The 27,382-nt window shown below is 38.9% G+C and overlaps 1 protein-coding gene across 1 annotated transcript in view; it reads left to right on the top strand.

Moving 5' to 3' along the window:
* Positions 1 to 25,157, top strand: part of colt (carnitine/acylcarnitine carrier protein colt, mitochondrial) — a gene marked incomplete at its 5' end in the record, with an annotated part of 38,870 nt that extends 13,713 nt beyond the window's left edge. The window contains 4 exons of the mRNA XM_068369553.1: positions 1,709 to 1,905; positions 3,934 to 4,054; positions 8,787 to 8,966; positions 23,040 to 25,157. Of these exons, the coding sequence (XP_068225654.1) occupies positions 1,709 to 1,905; positions 3,934 to 4,054; positions 8,787 to 8,966; positions 23,040 to 23,227 (686 nt within the window). The remainder of the gene's footprint in view (positions 1 to 1,708; positions 1,906 to 3,933; positions 4,055 to 8,786; positions 8,967 to 23,039) is intronic.
* Between the last annotated feature and the right edge of the window lie 2,225 nt (positions 25,158 to 27,382).

Raw genomic sequence — 27,382 nt, 5'->3', positions numbered from 1 at the left:
TGGATGCAACCTATTGGAGGAGCAAGTCAGTGTTTGCATCATTCTATCTCAAAGATGTCCAGTCTCTCTACGAGAACTGCTACACCCTGGGACCATTCGTAGCAGCGAGTGCAGTAGTAGGTGAGGGCTCAACCACTACATTCCCATAATCCCATAACCTTTTTAACCTTTCTCTTGAATGCTTTTATTGTTGTTTTGGGTTGTTACGGTGGGCTAAGAAGCCTTCCGCATCCTTGTTGATTTGGCGGGTGGTCAATTCTTTCTTGAGAAGCGCCTAGGTTAGAGGTTGTGTTGAGGTCATTTAGTATGGGTTGCAGCCCTTTATACTTCAGCACCTAAGAGTTGTTCAGCCTCCTAAGAGGACCGCTGCGCTCAGTAAGGAAGACGTACTTATTAAAGGCAGAGTAATGGTTCAAGTCGACTTCCTTACCAGGTACTTATTATTTCATTTGTTATTTTGAATAACTGATAAAAATGAAATACGGGATACTTAGCTTCTTGATTAACATGTACACTGGTTTTCACCCACCCCCCTGGGTGTGAATCAGCTACATGATTATCGGGTAAGATTAATATTGAAAAATGTTATTTTCATTAGTAAAATAAATTTTTGAATATACTTACCCGATAATCATGATTTAATTGACCCACCCTTCCTCCCCATAGAGAACCAGTGGACCGAGGGAAAAATTGAGGTGGTGTTGACAAGAAGTACTGGAGTACCTGACCACAGATGGCGCTGGTGAGTACACCCCCCTCTTGTATAGCGATCGCTGGCGTATCCCGTCCGTAGATTTCTGTCGGGCAACGGAGTTGACAGCTACATGATTATCGGGTAAGTATATTCAAAAATTTATTTTACTAATGAAAATAACATTTTTCATATTTTTGATAATTTTTTGAGAAAATTCAGGCATTTTCCAAGAGAATGAGACCAACCTGACCTCTCTATGACAAAAATTAAGCCTGTTAGAGCAATTTAAATAAAGTATACTGCAAAATGTGATGGGGAAAAAAATAACCCCTTGGGGGTTAAGGGTTGGAAATTTCCAAATAGCCCGGGGGTAAAAGGGTTAATGTAGGTAATATATGTTTTATATAATGATAGCAGGTTATAGATACTTCCGTCAAGTCTCGTATAACCAATTACAGTAACTGTAATGCATTTTATTTCAGTTGCAATAATGATGTTTGAAAGAAACCAATGCATTAACCCTTTTACCCCCAGGCTCTTTGGAAATTTCCAACCCTTAACCCCCAAGGGGGTATTTTTTTCCCAGCACATTTTGCAGTATATTTTTTTTAAATTGCTCTAACAGCCTTAATTTTTGTCATAGAGAGGTCAGGTTGGTCTCATTCTCTTGGAAAATGACTGAATTTTTTCAAAAAATTATCAAAAATATGAAAAATGAAAATTTTATAGCATTTTTTTGCAAGGACGTACCGGTACGTCCATGGGGGTAAAGGGATGGGTTTTGTGAAACGTACCAGTACGTCCTTTGAGGGTAAAAGGGTTAAATGCATTTATACCTGAGGTTATTTTGAATACTAAAAGTGATATTTTGCATTTTACCTGTTCATAATTTAGAGTAATTTTCTATCTAGATTTCTTGAAAAATTCTCATTTTTTGACTGCTCGGAAATGGAATAAATTTGTTCACAATTGTTAGCGAACTCGCAATTGGTTAAACATGCCCAATTTCAACAGGAATGGCTGCTCCGTTAATCGGTGTGACACCCATGTTCGCTGTCTGTTTCCTCGGCTTCGGCATCGGCAAGAAATTACAGCAGAAGACCCCCGACGAGGCCCTCTCTGCCGTGCAGCTCTTCAATGCCGGCATGTTGTCGGGAGTTTTCACAACAGCCATCATGACTCCGGGAGAGAGAATCAAGTGCCTGTTGCAGGTAGGAGACACTTTTGAAAGGGTTTTACCATTTTTTTTTCTCCAGCTAAATTGTTTTCTGCCCAGCCTTCTCTACCTTTGTCGTTCTTATTTTTAGCCCCTTTGTGCGACTAAGTACCTGTGGTCGGCCCAAAGAGTCTTTGAAATATGGCCTGTTGTTGTAGTTAGATATTAGTAGGAATAATGATGTAATACAATGAAAACTGGATAAAATTGGATAAAAAGGCATATTGGCATTTTAAACCTTTCTTTGTTTAACACCTTAAAACCATTAAAAGAATATTCCCATCGACATAAGATATTCTGTCCTGGTCTTAGAATTTTACCAATTCTGTATGGGGTCTCTCTCTCTGTCTTCTCCAGGCCCTTTCTCGCACATCTTGTTTGCAATGTTAAGTTTCCATTTGGACTTTGAACTCTTCACCTTCTCCTTTCCACTGTCTTCATTACTGTACTTTCCTTGATATCTCCATTACTTTATTTAGTATATGTTTTATTTTATTCATTGATTTAGCATTATTATAAATATTTTTTCTTCCTGATTTCAATCGGGCCAGCTCTGTAAGTCGAGCTTCACTCATTGGGCTGGTTAATCTCCTCTTTTTGATAATAATAATAATCCACTACTTTGGCTGTTCCTCTAATAATTCCTGAATCCAGCACTTTTCATGACTTCTCATCCATCTCAACATAATCTTGTTTGACATTTTCATATTCATTCTTAAGTGTTCTTTATTAGTCACATCTCGACCCTGTAAGCAATTGTTTGTATAACTACACTACACTTTTATGTAAGTTTCAGTTAACCCTTTTACCCCCAAAGGACGTACTGGTACGTTTCACAAAACTCATCCCTTTACCCCCATAGATGTACCGGTACGTCCTTGCAAAAAAATTTTTATAAAAATTATTTTTTGCATATTTTTGATAATTTTTTGAGAAAATTCAGGCATTTTCCAAGAGAATGAGACCAACCTGACATCTCTGTGACAAAAATTAAGGCTGTTAGAGCAATTTAAAAAAAATATACTGCAAAATGTGCTGGGGAAAAAATAACCCCTTGGGGGTTAAGGGTTGGAAATTTCCAAAGAGCCCGGGGGTAAAAGGGTTAACATTTGGTTGCACATTATTATCGATGACCTTCATTTCATCCAAGCAAACTATGATCCCAGATAATTGTACGTATGAACCCTCTCGCTTGACCTGTCCGAACCCATTTCACGCTAACTTATCTTTCCTTCTCCTCCCATACGTACGTATAGTACTCTGTTTTGATCATGCTTATCTCGGGCCTTAATCTTCAAGCAATTGTCTCCATCTTTCTCCTTCTTCCTTCACGTCTTCCGATCGACATAAAATGGTATTGTGATGTACATACATACATACACCAAAGGCACTTCCCCCAATTTTGGGGGGTAGCCGACATCAACAAGAAACAAAACAAAAAAGGGGACCTCTACTCTCTACGTTCCTCCAGCCTAACCAGGGACTCAGCCGAGTTCAGCTGGTACTGCTAGGGTGCCACAGCCCAACCTCCCACATTTCCAGAAAATTAATAAAAACTGTAAAGCCTCATGTCAAACATAATCATGATAATAACGACACAACTTTCCATTAATCTTATGCTGCCTGATGTTTCTCAAATTGTAACTATGATAATGATGGGCATATCTTATTTACACATTTTATCTTTACTTATTTTGTTTGGTATGGTCAGTCTTAGTTTGTCGGAAACCCTCATATTCCTGCTGTTTTATTTAATTCATATAAGTACCAATAATTTTCATTGGTTATGCAGGTATAATATTTGATAATTTAACACATTTTAAATGCTTACTTGAGGGATTAATATCTGTATATACAATATCTTATTAGATAATTTTCAACATACAGTATGTTCTTGTTTTACAACTTAATTTAGTGGAATTTGCTACAGTTTCGTACTTGTACAGTATAGTTTAACCTCTGTAAATTATGTTTAGTATTTTATACATTTATCATAAAGTAAATTTCTTCGTTTCTCTTCAAGGTCCAAGCTGCAGGCACAGGGCCCAAACTTTACAATGGTCCCGTCGATGTCGTAAAAGTTTTGTACAAAGAGGGAGGTATTCGTAGCATATACAAAGGAACCTGTGCTACTCTTCTCAGAGGTATGGAATAATTACCATTTGATTTTGCATGTTACAGAGACCAGTAATAAGATCAGTGTTGATCAGTGTGGATCAGAAACTTAGGCTTTAAGACGATAAGAGGAAGCAAAGCTTGAGAGAATAGAGATGAGAATGCTAAGGTGGATTGATTATGGGAATATCACTGCCTGAAAGCTGGGAAAATGATGAAATAAGAAGAAAGGCAGGTGTAGTGAAGATTACCGAGATGGTAAGAGTGTCTCGACTGAGATGGTGTGGGTACATGTTAAGGATTGATGGTGGGGAGGGAGTGAGGAGGGTCTGGGAGGATCCTATAAAGGAGAGAAGATCAAGAAGGAAGCAGAGAATTATATGGCGTGATAAGTTGAAGGATGATATGTAGAGAAGAGGTTTGATGGAAGAGGATGCCTTTGATCGAAGGCATTGGAGAGGGCACATCATGCAACAGACCCCTTAATGTAGAGATAACAGTGCAGAAGAAGAAGATTGAAGAGACCAGTAAAGTATTTGTCACAGTTAGAAGCAGGTTGAATAGTTTGGTAATGCATAAGGAAGGAATGTTTTTGTATAGTTAAAGTTAAAGTTGCGGGTTTTAGGTCTCCACAGAGACGATTTACATCGTCCTCCTCGGGCGACCATTAGCCAGCAGGGACTATCACTAGTCCCCTCTAAGCTCCCCCCCAGGCGCCTACCCTGGGAGTACCCCCGGTAGAAGGTCGCACGGTATTCACGTCCCAGGCGGGGACTGAACTCGGGACCTCTATAATAGAGATCCGCGACGCTACCAACCCTGCTATCCGGAGTGAAACACGTTTTCCATACAAACCCACAGATAAATATCCTTCTATTGAATAGATTCCCAGTTGCATCAGCTTGTGTTGATCTTGTATTTAGGAAAAGGAACCAAAAGTGCATGCTTAAACTCTCTGCAAGACACTTTCCTCTTGTCAGTGCTTTAAAGCAGTACAGCTGTGTGTTTACGCTTCTCTGTTTTGCTTTCCATGGAACTAACTTTGTCTTGTTTCTTGGTCGCCTTGGTGACCGTAGAGGTAGCAGCAGTAGAGAATTCAGTGTATGAAACCTCAGTTGTGGAGGATAACGGGGGAGGGGGGCCTGTGGCGCCCTAGCAATGGGAGGAGCAGAAAGAGGAAAGGTCCCCTTTTGTTCCTTTGTTTGATGTCGGCGACCCGCTAAATTGGGGGAAGTGCCTTGGTAAATAGATAGATTTCAGCATTGGAGGTGGTGTGTCAAGTTCAACTGTCTGAACTTGAGGGTCTCTCTTATATATACTGAGTTCATGCTTTGTACATTGATACACTAGCTCTAGAACAGGGGAGACAATATTTCTTTGGTGTTTGTCATAATGGATTTCCTGTTCTAGCCTTTTACAGGAAAGTCCCTTGAAACCATACTGGCACATTAACCACCCAAACACTATAGTATAATGAAATAAGCGGATAAAAACTTTTTCCATGTTTTATACATTAATATGCTATTAAACTTTATTTCATAAGATTCTATTGCATGTTTTGCCTTGAATACTATTTTTTTTATACATTCTGTAAGTCTCAGTTGGTTATGACTATTAAGCGATTAAAAATTATCTAAATTTCATGAACACAAAAAAATAATTGTAGATCAATCAATTAGAATAACGTATCAAATGATATCCAACACAAATTTAATTCATATTTTACATTTGACATTATTTCTCGCTTTATTGGTTTACCAGATTTCAAGCAAATATTTCTTTGGTTTCTAATATGAGGCACTCATCTGAGCTCCTTATAACTGGTTTTAAGAAACCAGTAATGTTGAAATGTGATGCCATCCCTAGGGCCAGGGGAATGGCGGTGTATATTAGGACGGACCAAGTACCCTGCTTCTCACAAGTCCTGCTATCAATGTGGATGTCATGAGATTCAGGTAATAAAAGTTTGTGGCAGGCATAACTACTTTTATTTGTGTTCAATCTACCGGAATCCAGACATGGATGATTCTATCTTTGATTGTCTTCTTACCATTATGGCTAAGATACAAGAAGATGATAGAAAGGTTTCTTTTGTCTTTGTTAGTGATTTTAATGCTCACCATAGGAAGTGGTTAAGTTCTATCTCTCCTACCGATCGCCATGGCTTAAGAGCTTTAGACTTTGCCTCTGAATCAGGCTGTGAGCAAATCATAAATGAAGCTAATCACAGGTCTGGTAATTGCTTGGACCTCGTATACACTGACTCCCCTGGCGTTGTAACTAGTAAGGTTGGTTCTCCAGTCAGGACATCTGATCATGCCTTGGTTTCATTAGTAGTGAAGACTGAGCAGCCTGTCCCTGATATATCATACTCTTGTAAAATTTATATGAAATCCCAAGCAGACTGGAATGGGATTTTGCATGATCTTTTGGGCTTGAATTGGTCACAATTATATAGTAGTGTAGATCCTGTTGTCCCTTTGACTGAGAATCTAGTCAACATAATTGATAGGCGTATCCTTTCTCGTGTGCTAAGGTACAGAGTGAAGGACAAACCGTGGTTCAGTGATGATTGTAAACGTGCTTATTTGGAGAAGCAGGAGGCCTATCATATTTGGAAGGGTAACAGATCAGATTTGACCTGGAACAACTATACTCAGCTTTGAGCTTTTTCTCAGAGAGTTTATGCCTCAACTGAAAAGGATTACAATTTAACCATAGAAGAAACCCTTTCTGGTACAACTCAGGAGCATAAATGGTGGTCTACCCTTGAATCTGCACTCTTTAGTGTAGATGCAACAGTTCCTCCTTTACTTAAACCAGTTGGCTCAGTCACTCACTGTCCAAAGGAAAAGGCAACCCTTTTGGCTGATGTTTTTGACAGTAAACAGTAATGAAAAACTTGAACTTCCTCATTCCTGTTTTCCTGAGGCTAAACTAACTAGTTTAGCTTTTCGATCTCGTGAGATTAAAGCTCTGTTGATGGACCTTGATGCTTATGGAGGTGTAGACCCAAATGGTAATTTTCCTTTGTTTTTTATAAAGACAGCAGATTTCTTAGCTCCAAAGTTATCTGTTATTTTGCGCAAGTTAGCAAGAAGAGGAGCTTTAGCACTTGTTGAAGAATTGGTAAAGTTACTCCCCTATGTAAATGTGTTTGTAGTAGCTCAAGTCCCACTGATTACCGCCCAATATCCATAACTCCCATATTATCTAAATTTTTTTAACGTCTTCTGGCAAAACGTCTTAATAAGGGTTGCTGAAGGTAATCATCTACTCCCTAGTTTGCAATTTGGTTTTCGTAAAGGCCTTGGAGCATGTGATGCCCTTCTTACAATCTCCAATGCTTTACAGAAATCCCTTGATTGTGGTCAGGAAGTTCGTATGATTGGCCTTGATTTTAGTGCTGCCTTTGGCCGTGTTAATCATGAGGCCCTTGTTTTCAAACTCAAACAGTTGGGAGTGGGTGGGTAGTTTCTTAGCATTATTATTGATTTTTTAAGTAATAGATCTCAAAGAGTTGTTGTTAATGGGCACCATAGTGAGTGTAGGAATGTGATATCCAGTGTTCCACAGGGTTGTGTTCTTGGCCCATTACTTTTCATACTATATACACATGACATGTGGTTTGGCCTAGAAAACAAGCTTGTTGTATATGCAGATGATGGTACTCTCTTTGCATCAATTCCATCCCTGAATGTAGATCTGGGGTTGGTGAATCCCTTAATAGAGATTTAGCTAGAATTAGTGCATGGTGCAAATTATGGGGTATGAAGTTGAATCCTAACAAAACTCAAAGTATGATTGTAAGTAGGTCAAGAACGGTGGCTCCTCAACATCCGGATCTCAGTATTGATAACGTTTCTCTAAATATGTATGACTCTTTTACTCTCGACAGCAAATTTACTTTTGAGAAACACATTAGGTCTGTGTCTTCTTCAATTGCACAAAAAATTGGCTTATTGAGAAAGTCTTACAAGATTTTCGGTGATCAATCTATTTTGGAGAAGTGTTTTAATTCTTTCATTCTACCCTGTTTTGAGTATTGTTCTCCTGCCTAGTGTTCAGCTGCTGATTCTCATCTTAATTTGTTGGACAGAAACTTACAGTCTAATAAATTTCTTATTCCTGATCTAGATATTAATCTTTGGCACGGTCGTTCAATAAGTTCATTATGCATAAGATTTTTCATAACTCTGACCATCCTTTTTCATTCAGATCTCCCTAGACAAATCTATCCTGTTCGTAATACTAGGCAGGCAGTTAATTCTAATAGCCAAGCTTTCTCCATCATGAGGCTCAATACTACACTGTATTCTAGAAGTTTTATTCCAGCTGTTACCAAGTTGTGGAATGATCCTCCTAATCGGGTAGTTGAATCAGTAGAACTTCAAAAGTTCAAAGTTGGTGTAAATATTTTTATGTTGACCAGGCTGACATGAGTCTTTATAGTTTGTATGTGACATATCTGTTTTTGATGTTGTTAATAGTTTATATATGACATAACTGTTTTGACGTTTTTACTGTTTATAGAATGATTTATTATTGATTTATTCTCATCATTTATTTATTTCCTTATTTCCTTTCCTCACTGGGCTATTTTTCCCTATTGGAGCCCTTGGGCTTATAGCATCTTGATTTTCCAACTAGGGTTGTAACTTGGCTAGTAATAATAATAATAATAATAATAATAATAATGATATGTCATCCTTGACAGAATTTTTCTCTTGAATAAGATTGTAATTTTTAAACTCCTTGCAGATGTCCCAGCATCGGGCATGTACTTCATGACGTACGAGTGGCTGAAGAGGTCACTTGCCCCTGAGGGCAAGGAAGGAGACTTGAGTCCCCTCCGCGTCATCGTCGCTGGTGGTCTAGCTGGTATGTTCAACTGGCTCGTGGCCATTGGACCAGACGTACTGAAGAGTAGATTGCAGACAGGTATGTTATGTTTTTAAGAAGTACTCGGTATGTTTACAAAAGTAAAGATACTATTATAAAACATCCCTTAATGAAATGGTCCAGTGTCACTATGTGTTAGCCCTTTTACCCCCAAGCTATTTGGAACTTCCCAACCCTTAACCCCCAGGCGTTTTCTTTTTCAAGCACATTTTGCAACATATTTATTTTTAAATTGCTCTAAGCCTTAATTTTCGTCATAGAGAGGTCAGGTTGGTCTCATTATTTTGGAAAATGCCTGAAGTTTCTCATAAAGTTATCAAAAATATGGAAAAAAAAGTATATAGAGCAGTTTTTTGTAAGGACGTACCAGTACGTTCATGGGGGTAAAGGGATGAGTTTTGTGAAACGTACCAGTACGTCCATTGGGGGTAAAAGGGTTAAGAGTTTAGCCCCTAATCTCTGCAATTTATTCATTGCATATTCTTCATGAAATATTACAGAGGATATTAGGTCATTACTAAATGTTAAGATGGATGTTTCTTGAGAAGTTATTATTAGGTTGTAATAATGTACTCCTGACATTTTAACATTATCATTATTTTTCATTTTTAAATATAACACTTACCTGGTAGTTATATATATAGCTTACGTCCCTGACGTCACGGCAGAAAATTCAAAACTCGCGTCAATCGCTGATCGGATAGCCAGGTGTACCACCTGTGCGCCCCTAGCGAGGTACCTTGGAACCATTCCATGATTCCTCATATCTTCCCTGCCACCGCTAGCGGCAACATAGTTGGATATTCTCCTTGCTAATTACCTAATATTATTGCTGTTACTTTGGTGATGTACAATAATTTGGTTTTGACTCTCGCTTGTTTGGATTTTCTATAGGATACTCTTGATTTATGTTTGGATTTTGATATTTTGACCCTTGCTTGTTGATCTCTCTTACAAATTTTTCAAAATGGCCATCCCCCCCTTTAACTTTTAGAGTGTGTGTGAGTGGGTGTAAGACCCGTTTGGCTGAGGCCTCAATTGATCCACATTCGCTCTGCGTTAAATGCAGAGATAAGGTATGTGAGTTGGGTGATAGGTGTGACGAATGCATTCTATTATCTGAGGATGAGTGGCTAGAATTTGATCGCTATACGCGTAAATTAGAAAGAGATAAGTTGAGGCGTAGTTTTTCTCACTCTTCTAGAGACTTTTCCTCTTCCCATGTCACCGAACCTGTTCCTTCCCCTGTAGTGGTAGTTTCTGATCCCACTACGGTTACCGCTAATGAGCCTACGCTTAAAGATATGATGTTGGCTATTCAAGCGTTGGGCATGAAGGTTGAATCTATCGCTGCGGACAGGACGCAATTAAGGTCCGACGTTAAGCAGCTAAAAGGTGACAGTGCGAGAAGTGCAGTGTAGGGTGCGCCTGCTTGGGCTTGTCGTTCTCCTAGTCTTAGACCTCTTCCAAGCCCCCCAACCCTTGGGAGAGGCTTTAGCTCCCGAGCAAACGTCCCCTCGAGCGTTCCTTTTGACGTTCCCCAGGACGTTCGCCCTCACCATAGGAAAGGTGAGGTTAAGGTGATTTCTTCATCCTCGGATGACGCAGTTCCTAAAAGAGGCTGGCGTCAAATGTCCAGACCTCTTAAGAGAAAATTGGATAATGTCAACTAGCTTCCTACCAGGACACCTTAAGTTCCTGGTTGTAGCCATTGGAGCAGTCCAGAGCGTTTTCCTTCCACCGAAGAGAGCTTGCCTGCCAAACGTCCTGCTAGGATGTTGGATTCTGTAAAGAATCGTCCAGTTGTTGGGCAATTGTCTGAACCGGGCATGACCTCGGTTCATGCTCCTCCTCCACCATCAGATTGGTTATCGCCCTCTGGATGATCTGAGCGTTCTTTGAGCAGCGTGGGGAGAGAACCTGTGATTGACGTAACGTCACCTGTATCACAAGTTGACCCGCATCTTAATATGCTGCAAGAGATGCAGCAAAAACTTTCGTCGTTTATGCAAAGCTACCAAGCTACAGACAGTAAAAGGGTAGCGTGCCTAGATCCTGAGCATCAGGAAGCTTCCTTTCTGGACGCCAAGCGGCGCAAGGCGGTGAGTCGTGAGACTCTTGAACACAAATGGTTGGACCTCTCCCCCGTGAAATGTCCTAAAACTGTTCCTTATAAGGAAACTGGGCATAATATGGACCCCGAACGCAAACATGACACCAGGTGTCAAGCAGCCAGTCGTGACAGTGAGTGTCAAGTGTTCAACAGCGCGTAGCGCCAAGCGTCCTGGTAAATGTGACGTTAAACGTCCTACAACACGTGACGTTGAACGTCCAGCCATTCGGGAAGTCGAGCGTCCTACAAAGCGAGGCGCCGAATGTCCTAATAGAAGTGATGGTGAACGTCCTACAGGAAGTGCTTTCGAACGTCCAGCAAGGCGCGATGCCGAGCGTCCTTTAGAGCGAGGCGTCGAGTGTCCTTCTTTATGTAGCGTTGAACGTTCTTCAGGACGTGTTCTAGATCGTCCAGCAAAGCGTGACGTTGAGCGTCCTACAATCCAAGACGTCGAACGTCCAGCGAGACGGGAGGTCGAGCGTCCTCCAGGACGCAACGTCCAGCGGCAAGCAGCCAGGCAGGATATCGAGCGTCAAGCGATACGCGGCGTCGAGTGCCAAGCAGGACGCGATGTGGAGTGTGACACTGAGCGTCGAGCTTCCTTACATGAAAGTCAAGAAAGGACTTATGACTTTCAGGATGCGAGCTTTGCACTTCAGGATGATCTAATCAAATCAAGAGTCGAGATCAAGAACTCTTTAGCGCTGATCGCTAGGATCGCAAGTGTTTCACAGAGCGTCAAGGGGCTTTGTCAGAGGAAGAAGTTGATGATCACCTTTCCCCTGTCGAACTTTTTGAGGAGTTATCAGAAGGAGAAGACTCTAAGTCGTTTCGTCCTTCAGTGGACTTGAATAAACTCCTGAAAGTCTTGAACGATGAGTTCCCAGAGTCTTTTGTTCCCGTGGCTCCACGTTCGCCTCCATCTGAATTCACGCTTGGGAAGACGGCGAAGAAGTCTCTGTTTACCAGAATGGTTCTGTCACGATCGTCGAAAGGAGCTCTTAAGATGATGGGAGACTGGATGGAGTCCAAAAAGGACCAAGGGAAAGCAGATAGCATCTAGATACAGTATATGGTACGATACGGGAGAAGTTCTCGGCTTGGGAGTTCCTGCCTCTGCCCAGGGAGATTTCTCAAGTCTAGTAGACGCTCCCCGTCAATCGGTCATGAGGAAGACCAAGATTTTCTGGTCTACTTCAGAGTTAGACCATCTGCTCAAAGGTGTCTTTAGAGCCTTCGAGGTTTTTAATTTCCTCGATTGGACTCTGGGAGCTTTGGGCAAGAAGGTTGGTGCCCTTAAAGAAGGTTATTCTGGTTTAATCCATATCATATCCTGTATGGATAAGGCATTACGAGACGGATCGAATGAGTTGGCAGCGATTTTCACAGCAGGCATACTTAAGAAGAGAGCCCAGATGGGTTCATTTATGTCTCTGGGGGTTACTCCCTTTCAGAAATCGGAATTGCTTTATGCTCTGCTGCCTTCCTCTCTTTTTCCGCAAGATCTAATTAGAGAGATTTCTTCCGCATTGACTCAGAAGGCCACCCAAGATCTAGTCTCAAAGACGGCAAGAAAGGTCTTACCATCTTCCTTCTCTAGCCGCAGGCCTAAAGATGATACTCCTTTCCCTAAGTTTTCTCAGCCCTTTCGAGGAAAGACTTCCAGCAGGGGTAGCTCTAGGCCCGATGGAAGGCGAGCAAAGAGGAGAGGATTTAGGACAGGGCGAAGCAGAGTCTGACTGCTTTCGCCTTCAGGCAGTAGGAGCCAGACTACACATCTTCTGGCAGGTGTGGGAGATGAGGGGAGCAGACCTTTGGTCAGTTCAACTTCTAAAGGAGGATTACAAGATCCCTTTTATAGGGAAACCTCCTTTGGTTTTAACCCCAGTAGATCTCTCTCCCAGGTACAGAGAGGAGTCAAAGAGGCAAGCTTTACAACTTCAAGTGTCTCTCTTGTTGGAGAAGGGGGCCATAGAGAGGGTGCAGGACTTGCAGTCACCAGGTTTTTACAACCGCCTGTTCCTTGTTCCCAAGAACTTGGGGGAATGGCGTCCAGTTCTGGACGTAAGTATTCTCAACACATTTGTCCAAAAGACGAAGTTCTCGATGGAGACTTCAAAGTCAGTTCTTGCAGCAGGTCTCACTAGACCTCCAGGACGCTTATTTTCACATCCCCATTCATCCGAGCTTCAAGCATTATCTGAGGTTCGTATTCAAGGGGAAGTGTTTCAATTTCAAGCCCTGTGTTTCAGCCTCAACACCGCCCCTCAAATATTTACGAAACTTATTCTCAATGTAGCAAGGATTCTCCACTCAAGAGGCATCAGAGCCTCCCTGTATCTAGACGATTGGCTTCTCAGAGCTCGCTCTTACAATCACTGCCTGAAGGATCTTCAAATAACATTGAATTTAACAGAAGAATTGGGTCTTCTCGTCAACAAGGACAAATCTCTTCTGACACCATCACAAGAGATACTCTATTTGGAGATGGTGATTCGTAGTCGAGTTTTTCGGGCTTTTCCGTCTCCCTTAAGGATGGAACAAGCCATCTTGAAAGTGCAATCGTTTCTAAAAGAGCAGAAGTGTTCTGCGAGGAAATGGATGAGCCTGTTGGGAACCCTCTCCTCGTTGAAACAGTTTGTCTCTCTAGGAAGACTGAATCTTGAATCTTCGACCTCTCCAATTCCACCTCAATTATCACTGGAACAGGAAAAAGGATTTAGAGACGATGTGTATTCCGGTCACGGAGTCCACAAGAAGTTGCCTTCAGAGGTGGAATGATCCAGTCAAGTTTCAAGAAGGTTACCCCTTACAACAGAAGAACCCAGACCTTGTGTTGTGTTCCGATGCCTCGGACTCGGGGTGGGGAGCAACACTGGGCAAGTTGGAAGTTTCGGGGTTGTGGACAGAGGCTCAAGAGAACTTCCACATAAACCAAAAGGAATTGTTAGCAGTCCTATTGGCCCTAAGAAGCTTCGAAGGGTCATTTCTGAACAAAGTGGTGCAGGTCAATGCTGACAACACCAGAGCATTGGCTTACATTGCCAAGCAAGGAGGAACCCACTGGATTTCCCTTTACGAGACGGCGAGGAATCTTCTCATCTGGGCAAAGGAAAGAAATATAGTTCTGATTACAAGGTTCATCCAAGGGGAGAAGAACGTGATGGCAGACAGCCTCAGCAGGAGAGGTTAAGTCCTACCCACAGAGTGGACACTCCATCTAGAAGTTTGCAAGAGTCTGTGGCGACTTTGGGGTCGCCCTTGCATAGACCTTTTCGCGACCTCAAGGACAAGGAGGCTAGAGACGTATTACTCCCCAGTGCCAGATCTCGAAGCAGTACACACTTACGCGTTCCTGCTAGATTGGTCCAATCTAGACGTGTACGTTTTTCCACCTTTGAAGATCCTTTACAAGGTGTTACAAAAGTTGTACCAAGCAAAGGGACCAGAATGACCTTAGTAGCCCCCTTTTGGCCCTCAAGAGAATGGTTCACAGAGGTACTGGAATGGATGGTGGACACTCCAAGAAGCCTTCCATTAAGAGTAGATTTACTCAAACAGCCTCACTTGGAAAGGCACCATCAAAGTCTCCAAAATCTTCAGCTAACTGCCTTCAGACTATCGAAAAACTCACAAGAGCTAGAGGTTTTTTGAAGGAAGCAGCTAGAGCTATTGCAAAAGCAAGAAGGTCTTCGACCATCAGGGTCTATCAATCCAAGTGGGAGGTTTTTAGAGAATGGTGCAGAGTCAACTCTGTTTCCTCATCCAGTACCTCTGTAACTCAGATTGCTGACTTCCTTTTATTCCTGCGAATGAAGCGCAATTTTTCTTCATCCACTATCAAAGGATACAGGAGTATGTTGGTAACTGCATTCAGGCACAGAGACTTGGACCTTTTGAATATTAAAGACATACAGGAACTTCTTAAATCTTTTGATACATCAAAGCAACGTCACCAGGAATCACCAGCTTGGAATCTGGATATAGTCCTGAAGTTCCTTATGAGTGACAGGTTTGAGCCCTTGCACTCTTATGTCTCTTAAGGACCTCACAATGAAAACCCTTTTCTTGGTTAGTCTGGCAACAGCCAAGAGAGTTAGTGAAATCCATGCGTTTAGTAAAAACTTGGGTTTTCGAGATAACAGAGATATCTGCTGATTGCAGTTGGGCTTTCTCGTCAAGAATGAGCGCCCTTCTCAACCTTGGCCTAAGGCTTTTGAGATTCCGAATCTTTCGGATGTGGTTGGCGAAGGGTTAGAGAGAGTCCTAGGCCCAGTTAGAGCCCTGAAGTTCTACCTGGACAGAACGAAGGAGTTGAGAGGCAAGTCGGAAGCCCTGTGGTGCTCAGTCAAGAAGCCCTCCTTGCAGATGTCAAAGAATGCCCTGTCATTCTTCATCAGACTTTTAATTAGAGAGGCTCATGCACATTGCAATGAGACAGACTTTAGACTTTTAAAGGTAAAGACTCGTGAAGTCAGAGCTGTAGCAACCTCAGTGGCCTTCAAACAAAATAGATCGTTGCAGAGTATTGATAGATCGTTGCAGAGTATTATGGACACAACCTTTTGGAGGAGCAGAGTATTATGGACACAACCTTTTGGAGGAGCAGAGTATTATGGACACAACCTTTTGGAGGAGCAGAGTATTATGGACACAACCTTTTGGAGGAGCAGAGTATTATGGACACAACCTTTTGGAGGAGCAGAGTATTATGGACACAACCTTTTGGAGGAGCAAATCTGTGTTCGCTTCACACTATTTGAAAAGTGTCCAGACTCTTCATGAGGACTGTTACACTCTGGGACCGTTCGTAGGAGCGGGTGCAGTAGTGGGGGAAGGATCCACCATTACATTCCCATAATGCTAATACCTTTTCTTCTCTTGGAACTTTTAATTTGGTCTTTATGGTTGTCTTGTGGAGATTGCGACAGTCTTCCGCAATCATTGATTGGTCAGGTGGTCAATTTTGTTCCTGGAGAGTGCCCGGAACTGGGTATTAGAGGAGGCTCTGTTATATAGAGGTATGTACACCGGTTTGATAGCTCCTAGAGATCTTCAGCCCCCTGGGTGGATCGCTGGATCTCATAAGGAAAGCGGACATAATGGCAGAGAATCATTGAAGTCAGCTTCCTTAGTAGGTATGAACCCTTAAGCTTATTTTTTATTAACTCTTAAGCAGAATTCTAACTATATTGGCTGTCTCTAACCCTTCACCAAAGGTGTTAATCAGCTATATATATAACAACCAGGTAAGTCTTATGTTTAAAAATTTTATTTTCATTATAAAATAAATTTTTGAACATACTTACCTGGTAGTTATATATAATTAAATTCCCACCCTCCTCTATTTTAGAGACTAGAGGCATGGAAGATATGAGGAATCATGGAATGGTTCCAAGGTACCTCGCTAGGGGCGCACAGGTGGTACACCTGGCTATCCAATCGGCGATTGGCGCGAGTTTTGAATTTTCTGCTGTGACGTCAGGGACGTAAGCTATATACAGTATATAACTACCAGGTAAGTATGTTCAAAAATTTATTTTATAATGAAAATAACATTTATATTCATTTTTAATGGTATGCACTCTTAGCCTAGATATTTTAATTGAATAAATGTTATGCAATTTTTGGGAGAATTTATTCATGCTGTGACCAGTATAGTAATTTCACAGGTGCTCTATCTTTTTTATAAGCTGTTTTAGGATGTCTTCAATTGAGGTACTTAAATCTCCTTGGAGATTTGAGATGGGATAATCATAATTTGGGATGTTGTTAGATTAGCCTGACTAATGCTGCATGTTCAAGATTTAGAATAACGTATCCATAGCATTAATTTTTCATGGGTAACTTTTTCTTTAAAAAAATGGTGATCAGGGTCTTTTTGCAAATACATCTGGACAATGATTGTTACCATAGGCCAGTATTTCCCAACCCTGGGGTAAATTACCCCAGTTGGGTAATGGACCCGTATTTTGGGGGTAATCAAGATGTTCTGAAACTGAGTTATTCACATTCGCATTGAATATCCTGAACTGATGATGGTTCATTTTGATATCCATTAAAATGGAAAAGTTTGCATTTGTTTTGGATCCTTAAGTATAAGCAGCCAATACCGGGTTACATGATCCATACAGTTCATCAGGTGGCTGCAAAAAAACATCAGATGTTACCGGGTATATGTTCAACGGGGTAATTGATTAGTTGGAAATAGAATTTTGGGGTAATCATTTAAAAAAGGTTGGGAAACACTGCCATAGGCTTTATCTTTCATCTCATATAAAAAGGGGCTGAAACTATGTCTCTAGTGGTAAGAGAACAAACTTTTCTTATGAATGATAATGATGAAGCATTTTACACTTTGTTTAGATGTAAATCATGTCTTATGAGTTTTAATATTGACGTTCATTGTAATGTTTTTGTTTTGGATCATGTAGCCCCTGTTGCGTACAGGTGCTCTGATTGTCCTCTGGCCATAGATCAAATGTATGTGTGAAGGAGTCCACAAATGACAAGGCTGGACAAGATTGCCACTTTTATTTTGATTTTGTTGGAAAGTATATTTTGAAAACTTTTAATATATAAATTTGTATTTTTTATACTGTATATATTTAAAGGTATTTTTTTCTACAACTTGTGCCTTTTAGATGGACTTTGAGAGCACACTTATTCATATTTATATTTAGGGGACTCAGCAGTATGAAGCTTCATCTGTGGTGGAAAATGTGGGAGGTTGGGCTGCGGCACCCTAGCAGTACCAGCTGAACTCGGCTGAGTCCCTGGTTAGGTTGGAGGAACGTAGAGAGTAGAGGTCCCCTTTTTTGTTTTGTTTCTTGTTGATGTCGGCTACCCCCCAAAATTGGGGGAAGTGCCTTGGTATATGGATGGATATTTAGCTTTTCTATATGGGTTTGGTAGTTTAGATATGTGGAGCTATTAATTTGAGGATTAACGAGCTATTACACATAAGTTTGTAAGCCTTTTATCATGTACTGAGCATATATTTTGAGACTTAGTATCAGAGGTATGGTTTAGTAACAGTAAATCGGGGCACAGTTTCCAATCGGCGTCCACCACAAAGGAAAGCAAAGTCATATTCAGCTTGAAAGTATGAAAATAAAGATTATGGAAACATGAATTTTGGATCCCATGTAATGACAGTTGCCCATGAGCAGAGACTTTGAAATGACAGTTGCCCAAGAGCAGAGACTTTGAAATGACAGTTGCCCAAGAGCAGAGACTTTGAAATGACAGTTGCCCAAGAGCAGAGACTTTGAAATGACAGTTGCCTGTGAGCAGAGACTTTGAAATGACAGTTGCCTGTGAGCAGAGACTTTGAAATGACAGTTACTTGTGAGCAGAGACTTTGAAATGACAGTTAATTGTGAGCAGAGACTTTGAAATGGCAGTTAATCATGAGCAGAGACTTTGAAATGACAGTTGCCCTTGAGCAGAGACTTTGAAATGACAGTTGCCTGTGAGCAGAGACTTTGAAATGACAGTTAATCGTAAGCAGACTTTGAAATGACAGTTGCCCTTGAGCAAAGACTTTGAAACGACAGTTGCCTGTGAGCATAGACTTTGAAATGGCCAAGGAACTTGAGATATCACTTCAAATACATTTACTTTTGAGAAGTGGTGGTATTTTAGTCATCTCCTCGTAGGAATGTTTTGTACGCGTGGAGTAGACAGTGTCAACCTCATGACAGTTGAACAGAGTCAAAATTTGGAAGTAAGAGTTGGGTTTTTACTGTCATAGCTTAAAGATAAGAAGTCGTTTTAAATAGAATAATACTGTAACATATGTAAAGAAGTCTGTCAGGTTATGGGGGTTTTTGTATGTTCTCAGTGGGACAATAACTCGCAGAGTATCTCTGTTTGGGTAGAAATTCCTGGAAAGTCAAGAATTATTAGAAAAATGAGAGCTAAAGATAACTCCCTTTATAATGGGAGCCAGGCATAGATTAATGAGAGCCTAGGAGAGAAAAGTTGCAGTTTTTAATTACAAGTTCTTGCTCTGTCTTTTGTTGTAGATAATTCCTAAACAACAGAGAAGACAGAGAAGATATAACTAGCGATAGAATAAGAACCTTGGAATGGTAATTGGGCAATTCGGCCCGATTGCTTCTTCATATAGCTAAGGGGATTGTACTGAGTTTTAACATGAGAAGCACATGCATAAGTTTAAAGAAATAGGACAGCTAGTCATGAATAGACCAGAGGGAATTGGACTTACAGTAAAGTAAAATAAAGAATTATTTTAATATTGTTACTGTTCTTTAAGATATTCTATTTTAATTGTTAATTACTTTCTTGTAGTTTCCATATTTCCTTTTCTCACTGGGCTATTTTCCCTGTTGGAGCCCTAGGACTTATAGTATCTTGTTTTTCCAAATAGGGTTTAGCTAAGCAAGTAATAATAATAGTAATAATAATAATAACAATAGTTTAATTGAATTTAGTGAACCGCTTTTGGTGAAATGTAGGTACACTCCGGTCCCCAAAGTATGAACCTTCTTGTGTAATACATTTATTTTTAATAAATGCAAAACAAAATAGATATTTATCAACTTTTAGAAAGTAATTTATGAAGTACACACATCTATAGGAAAAGTAAGTTTGTTTTTATATAATTTTGACACTCTTAACCCTTTTACCCCCAGGCTTTTTGGAAATTTCCAACCCTTAACCCCCAAGGGGTTATTTTTTCCCCAGCATATTTTGCAGTATATTGTTTTTAAATTGCTCTAACAGCCTTAGTTTTTGTCATAGAGAGGTCGGGTTGGTCTCATTCTCTTGGAAAATGCCTGAATTTTCTCAAAAAATTATCAAAAATATGAAAAAAAAAAATTTTATAGCATTTATTTGCAAGGACGTACTGGTACGTCCATGGGGGTAAAGGGGTGGCTTTTGTGAAACGTACCAGTATGTCCTTTGGGGGTAAAAGGGTTAAGGGATTGCTAATCATCCTGTTCATAATACTAGCCATGTAGTTTATTCTAATAGTCAGGCCTTCTCCATCATGGGGCTCAATACTACACTGTACAGTATTTTGGAAGTTTTATTCCAGCTGGGACCAAGTTGTGGAATGATCTTCCTAATCGGGTAGTTGAATCAGTAGAATTTCAAAAGTTCAAACTTGCAGCAAATGTTTTTGTTGACCAGGCTGGTATAAGTCTTTTTATAGTTTATGAATGAATTGTGTTTTAACATTGTTAATGTTTTTTAAAGATTTTATTTTAAATTTTCATTACTTCTTATATCGTTTATTTCCTTGTTTCCTTTCCTCACTGGGTTATTTTTCCTTGTTGGAGCCCTTGGGCTTATACCATCTTGCTTTTTCAATTAGGGTTGTAGCTTGGCTATGGATAATAATAATAATAATAATAATAACTGAATTTATGCTACTATAGTTCACATCTTTAATTTTTGAATCAGGAAGTAGCTTTGAATTAAGCTGTGTCCAGTCTTGTTCATAAGTGAAGGCTCACTCCTGCTGATTTGGTCTATGGCCCAAGTCTCCCTTTCCCCCTCCTCCACATTTAGGTGCTGCTGTCTTGTTAAAAAAAAATGTTCCAAGTAAGTTGTGAGTGTTTTCGTAGAGTTTTCTTCCAATAGTATCCAAGTGTCTCTTGATATACTTTCTTGTCTGGTATTTTTTCCCTCTTAGTTTTAGGGAAACTGAATGGTGTATCCAATGAGTTTACTTATGCAGTACATATATGTATGGGTAATTAAAGATATCTTTAGAAAACATATCGACCTATGCCCTTAGTAACGACAAGAATAAGATTACGTCACTATAGACAGCAACAGTTAGTCAAAATATTAAAAATTTTTGTTCATCTTCCATATTTTGTCAGTTAAGAGGAGAATAGTTGGTGCTATTATAGTATGCTATCTACCGCCGATTTTGCTATCTACCACCCCTCTCTGACTTTAATATGATACCTATCATCAGTCCCTAAGAATACGGTCTACTTGCCAATCCTCCTCTAATAAGGAGGATCACTACCGACTTGATAACCTAACCTAACTCAACCCAACCTAACCTACAAACTACATATAATTATGCACCCATGTTGTCCTTCCAATAACTATTATTAAACTATCATTAAAGTCCAATGAGGATAACAAACTGGTGGTAAGTAATCTGTTTGATAATCCTCATCAAACAGGAGGATTAACATTGACGGTAGATAACATACTTTGTGGTAGATACCATACTATAGTAGAAATTCGGCGGTAGATAGCATACTATAATAGCACCAAATAGTTAGGAAAATTTCATCAATCAATGGTTTAAGTTTATATGGAAAACCTAAATACATCTGATGTGTAAGGAAAAACTTTCAGTTGCTCTGTAAGAGGTTCATGTTGGTGGAATTATCAAACAAGCTTAATGTACTGTAGATAAAGTAGCTCCTTTGACACTGGCCTTTGATAGAAATCACAGCGAGGCTGTCTTTACCATTTTGTTTAGGTATGAAATTTAGATGAAATTAACTTGATAATCCAGCTCTTTACTTCCTGTTCTGATTTTGTTTAGCTATGTCATAAGGTTACCAAAAATACTTAGAGATTATTATACTCTTTGCTAAAGGGAATGAAAGTCATTGTGTTGGATGATGGGAACAACAAAAGCTGATGCGTTTTTAGCCATTAGCTTATTTATAGTTTAACTTCATTTGGCATTCCATTTCACAAAATCTAGTATATTATAAAATACAATACATGATAAAAGCAGCTGCCTTTTTGGCAATGATTATATTTATATTGAACTCCAATTGAAATTCTATTTTCCAAAATCTGCATGACACTTCACTGGTACCACTGCTAGGCTATTAACCCTTTTACCCCCGGGGTATTTGGAAATTTCCAACCCTTAACCCCCAAGGGGTTATTTTTTTCCCAGGACATTTTGCAGTATATTTTTTTTTAAATTGCTCTAACAGCCTTAATTTTGGTCATAGAGAGGTCAGGTTGGTCTCATTCTCTTGGAAAATGCCTAAATTTTCTCCAAAAATTATCAAAAATATGAAAATAAAAAAATCTATAGCATTTTTTTGCAAGGACGTACCGGTACGTCCATGGGGGTAAAGGGATGGCTTTTGTGAAACGTACCAGTACGTCCTTTGGTGGTAAAAGGGTTAACATATAATTCAGTAATTGTAAAACAAACTTTGCCAAGTGTATTATGTAACCAGTATCACACAGTCATCAAATCCGATATGTAAAAAGAATATAATTTATGAATTGTGAATAACCTACTCTCTGGATGTGAAGAAGAGCGGGTTTTGAGTTCAGCTGGTTGTTAAACTAATGGAAAATAAAAACATTAAAGTCAGACCACAGTGATCCTAGTGTCTGATCTCTAATTTGCACGAGTACCTGCTAATTCTGATAATACCTTTCAAAATGAACGTGCTGAACTGTTTCCAATATACTAAGTATGTTACCTAAGAAAGGCCTATTCTATACTTTTATAAATTTTAATCTAATTTTTTTTCTCATAAATTGGAATGTAGATAAAGCTGTTAAATTTCTTTTTATATAGATTGGGTGATCAATGTAGGTAATGAGGTTGTTTTTAACAATAATGGCAGAATAATTCGCAAATAATAAAATAGCATTTGAATGTACGAGCATAAGTGTACCATATCCTGACATAGACTTTAAAATTTTAAGTGTGATTTGTCACTTTTAAAGCAAAGAAAATATTAGTTAATGACTATTTTGATCAGTGTTACACCTTTTAAGGATAGTATTATGTGTAAGATTATCTCATAAGCAAAGAGAGTTTTGGGCTGTCCTTTTACTTCTAAAACTTTGTGATAGTGTGTGCGTGCGTGTGCGTGGGGGTGGGGCGGTTTGTACTGTACAGTAGTTATGTACATTTTACCTTCTTTATGGCGAGGTAAATGGATCAATAATTTTATATTTCATTCTTTACATAGTGGAAAAAATAAATCCTTCAACTAATAACCTAAATTACTTTCCAGCACCCGAAGGAAAATACCCGCACGGCATCCGCAGCGTGTTCATGGACATCATGAAGAACGAAGGTCCCACCGCGCTCTTCAAGGGAGCCGCGCCGGTCATGATCCGAGCCTTCCCCGCCAACGCCGCTTGTTTCCTGGGATACGAAGTGGCCATGAAGTTCTTGAACTACATGGCACCAAACCTTTAACTCTACTCTGTGGTATAGACTTTGTAAATAATCTATAGGTCTACAGCTAGTAGGACTTGTAAAAGTTTATATTTTTGTCATAATCTAAATGATTTTTTTTAATGGAAAGATGTTTTATGGTAAGTTGAAAGTAGGTTTGAAAATGGCCCATCGTACATACACATACATATACCAAGGCACTAACCCCAATTTTGGGGGGTAGACAACATCAACAATGAAACAAAACAAAAATGGCCCATCGTGATTGATAGTAAATAGCTAACTTTGTCAGGTTCTTAATTTGAATCTGAATGCAGGTTCGAAGGCTGTATATTGTGGTGGTATATTTGGTGTTACGAGAGCAAATTAGGGTTTTCCAACTGTGTTCTCTAGGGCCTGTCACGACCCTTCCCTTTGATGAAGGGATTATCTAAATGGAAGACAGCCTGTGAATAGTGGTTTTCACACGCCCCTGTTGTATACACGACTCCCACAAGGTGATCGCGCGAGGGTAGTAACCTCTGCATTCCATGCTTTTATCTTTCTCTAGTATATTTGGAAGATTTATATTAGAAAAGTGTAAAGAAGGACCCTTTTCACCGGCCGTCACAGGTCTCTTCCCAGAAATAGATTTTTCCTTCGTCAAAATCCCTTTTTTTTATGCATTCTTGTGTATAAGAACCCATTGAAATTCAGGGAATAAAGTATACTTCACAAACAGCATTGAAATGTCATTTCTTATCTTTGGTGTGACAAATACCGATGAGGAAACCAAAATCAGTCTTGTTGAATTATGTAGCTGTAAATTATAGGCATTGGATTCAGATTACGTCTACCCTGGGCCAAATTTTAACAAAATCCAACTTGCAACCCAAAGTTGAGGACCTGTACTCAATTCTCTGAACATTTGGTAACTTTTATTCATTGCAAAATTAACTTGAAAAGTTCTTTTAGATTCAACCGTCTACTTGAATAATAATAAGAGAATGGCAGTATGTCTGTGAAGTATATTTTACCTTTTTATTATCTAATTAAAAAATATTGTATCTTTCTATATAGATTTATCTATATTAGCCGTATCAAAGTTATTTAGAGCAGTTTATTTACAAAGTCATTGTCATCAAATTAACTTCACGATGTACAGCATTGCATGCAGGATAGTAACCCGTCTAAACTATAAAGACACTGCCATTTAACGTACTGTATTGGCGTTCGTTTCAATAATCCAGGTCTCTGTATAAAATCCAAATGACTACTAGTGCTTTACTGGTTCTATAATATGTATAACTTAAAACCTTATATTTTTGCTTTATATTTCATTGCGTTATCCAAGGGAAGGTACCATCACAATTAAGTGAGGATTTGAAATTTAATTGTGGATTTTTATAGATTTCAATATGCTTCCATTTGTATCGGAAGCTTAGAAAACAAAGGTCATCAAATTAAATAATCCTTTTTATTCACTGCAATGTAAAATCTTGTTTCATTAAGTATTAATTCGATTACAGCTTGTTGATAAAATATTACGAGGAAGATTGAGGTCTCGTGTGATATTGTTTACGCATCCAGTTTATGAAACGATATATAGGATGTTTGCAGGTTTCAGGAATCTAAGTAACTTAGTAACGTATCCATCCTTCTAATGTCAGGTATGTAATATTTATGCTTATTTGCTATTTCAACTGCCATATTGAAATCTCAACAATTTTCAAGATTTTAGTAGGGAACCCTTGCAGATTATGATTTACATCAAGTACCGCTAGGTCAGAAAGTTTACCAGGATCAAGTATCAGGTTGTAAATTCCACTATGAGCAATGAGTACTTGCATAATCAACTTTTTGATGAATTTTCTTCCTATGTCTTTTCCTGAAGAATTAAATCATTCAATTTAGTTAGATAATTTACAACCAAGTCGTAGAAATTGTTTCTATCATGGACCTGCTTTAGTATTTGAAAAACAAACATTTAATTAGTCAAGCAAGCATGGAGTCCTCCAGTGTTTGAGAGGCAGCTGCATGTGGTATTTGCAGCATTGGAGATATGCAGGTCAAGTTTAAAAGTAATTTTTTGTTACCATGGATGTAAATATGTGTACTGTATACACACTATTTTCTTCAAAGTTTCGAACCTTGACAAACAGCACAGTAACAAAACTTGCCATGATAATTTTAATAACGCAATCCCTTACACTTGGATGTCTCATTGTGATATCTCGCCATGATGTTTAAACCGGCGTTTCAGATGTATCGAGGACAGCGGAAGCTTCAGTCTCCAACATCCAGTCCTATTTGCTTCCACCATTGTCCAATGTGTCTTCGATAACGCATACGTGCGGACTTATTTTTATACAAGGTTTATCTTTGTTAATTTGGAGAAGTTGCTTATAAAGCTACATTTGGTTTGGCACAAAGTAATCTTGCTGACTATGAATTAATTATAGATACCCAAATAAAGGAATGGGATTGTATGAAAAATCTTACAATAGGTGAATGGATTTATATGAAAATTTTAAAGTGCATTTTAGTATAAAAATTACTAAAAGTAAATTATGTAGGACTTCAGTAGTTTTATCATGTGGATTCTCCTTTAGAATCCTCCACTGCAATTAGAAGCAGTGTTAATCAATGCAATTAATTAAGGATATTTGATTTTATTTAACTATAGTGTCGCAGATGTTTCTTAGGTTTTTTTTCTGTTCGTGGTCATTCATGTTTTGCTCTCAAGACATTTAGAAATAGAACTAGTTTTATATTTTAAACTTAATGTCTTTATATTGTAAATAGGAATTTGCAAGTACTATTTGAATAATCTTACATTATCTATAAGACAGAATTGTTTCTACTAAATTAAATAATTATTAGATGTTACAGAGCATTACTATGTTGTTGATACAATTAGTTAATTTTCTTAATGCAAAGGTATGAAGTAATGTCCTGGGGAATATTAAAAATAATTTGCCATCCTTTGTAAAACCTGTTTTAATCAAAGTACCTATATAAGATTGATAATTATTTTCTGTGTTTTTCCATATCAGCATTAGTACAATCAAACAATTTAATGGCTCCTGTGGTAACTTCTCTGAGTGGTAAATGCTAGACTGGGGTTCAAGTCCCGCTGAAACTTGTTAGCTCATTTGGTCGCAGCAACCCCACCATCCTCGTGAGTTAAGGATGGGGTGTTTGGGGGGAAGCCTATAGGTCTATCTGCTGTATCATCAGGAGCCATTGTCTGGCACTCCTTAGGTAAATATGGCTCTAGGACATTGCCCTGCTTGATAAGGCAATGTCACTGTACTTTGGCTCTGCCATCTATGAGCGACCTTTAAAACTTTTAAGTATCGAGCGAAGGCGACATCAAGACTTAAGGGAGGTACTATAAAGAAAACAACAGCTGCCATATATCTCATTTCATTGAAAACATTTCAATTGACTAAGGTTTACAAGAGAATTCTTGGAAGGAACGAGGCCATGAGGAGTTAGTGGCTGAAACTATAATTATAGTCAAAAGGTGAGCTGCCAGTTTATACAAATATGGTTCAAATAAACCCTTTTATTGTCCATGGTGTGGGATAACAAAATCTAAAAAAAAAATCATGCAATTAAAGTAGTAATTATTTTGTAAATAAAATTTGTACCGGTAATTTTTGTGATGGCTTAACTATTTTGTACTTGAAATAAATCTCCAGATATAAATGCTAGTTTGAGCCTACACTGTTTGTTATCTCTAAAGGCTTAACATAAATGCTATGGTTTACTCAAAGCTTGGGCTTCTAGCTTTTAATTAGTAATTGGTGAATACAACAAATGACTAGCAACAATCTAAACTTAAATTTTGTAAGTATATAAAAAAAGGATGTGCGAGACTTATGATTTCAAAACAAATTTAAAAATATTTTCACATGTACCTAAATGCCTGGTAAGATTAGACAAACATTACTGGAGGTAGGTAAATATTTATATGACAACAGAAGGTGTTACTTTTCTTTTGATCTTGCTAATGCATATAAATTCTATATGCTCATTTCAGAGTTTGTACAGTTGAAACTCCCATCACATTCTTCACAAGAATCTGGACCCAATGTGGAATGAGTGAACAGCTCAACCTTACTGGATACTGTGACATCATGCTTTCGGGATATAGGAAGTCCTTGAAAGCAAAACCATAAGAAACTTTAG

This window comes from Palaemon carinicauda, unplaced genomic scaffold, assembly GCF_036898095.1.
Source record: "Palaemon carinicauda isolate YSFRI2023 unplaced genomic scaffold, ASM3689809v2 scaffold652, whole genome shotgun sequence".
Taxonomy (NCBI): Eukaryota; Metazoa; Arthropoda; class Malacostraca; order Decapoda; family Palaemonidae; genus Palaemon; species Palaemon carinicauda.
This window is presented reverse-complemented; position numbering and strand designations above follow the sequence as displayed.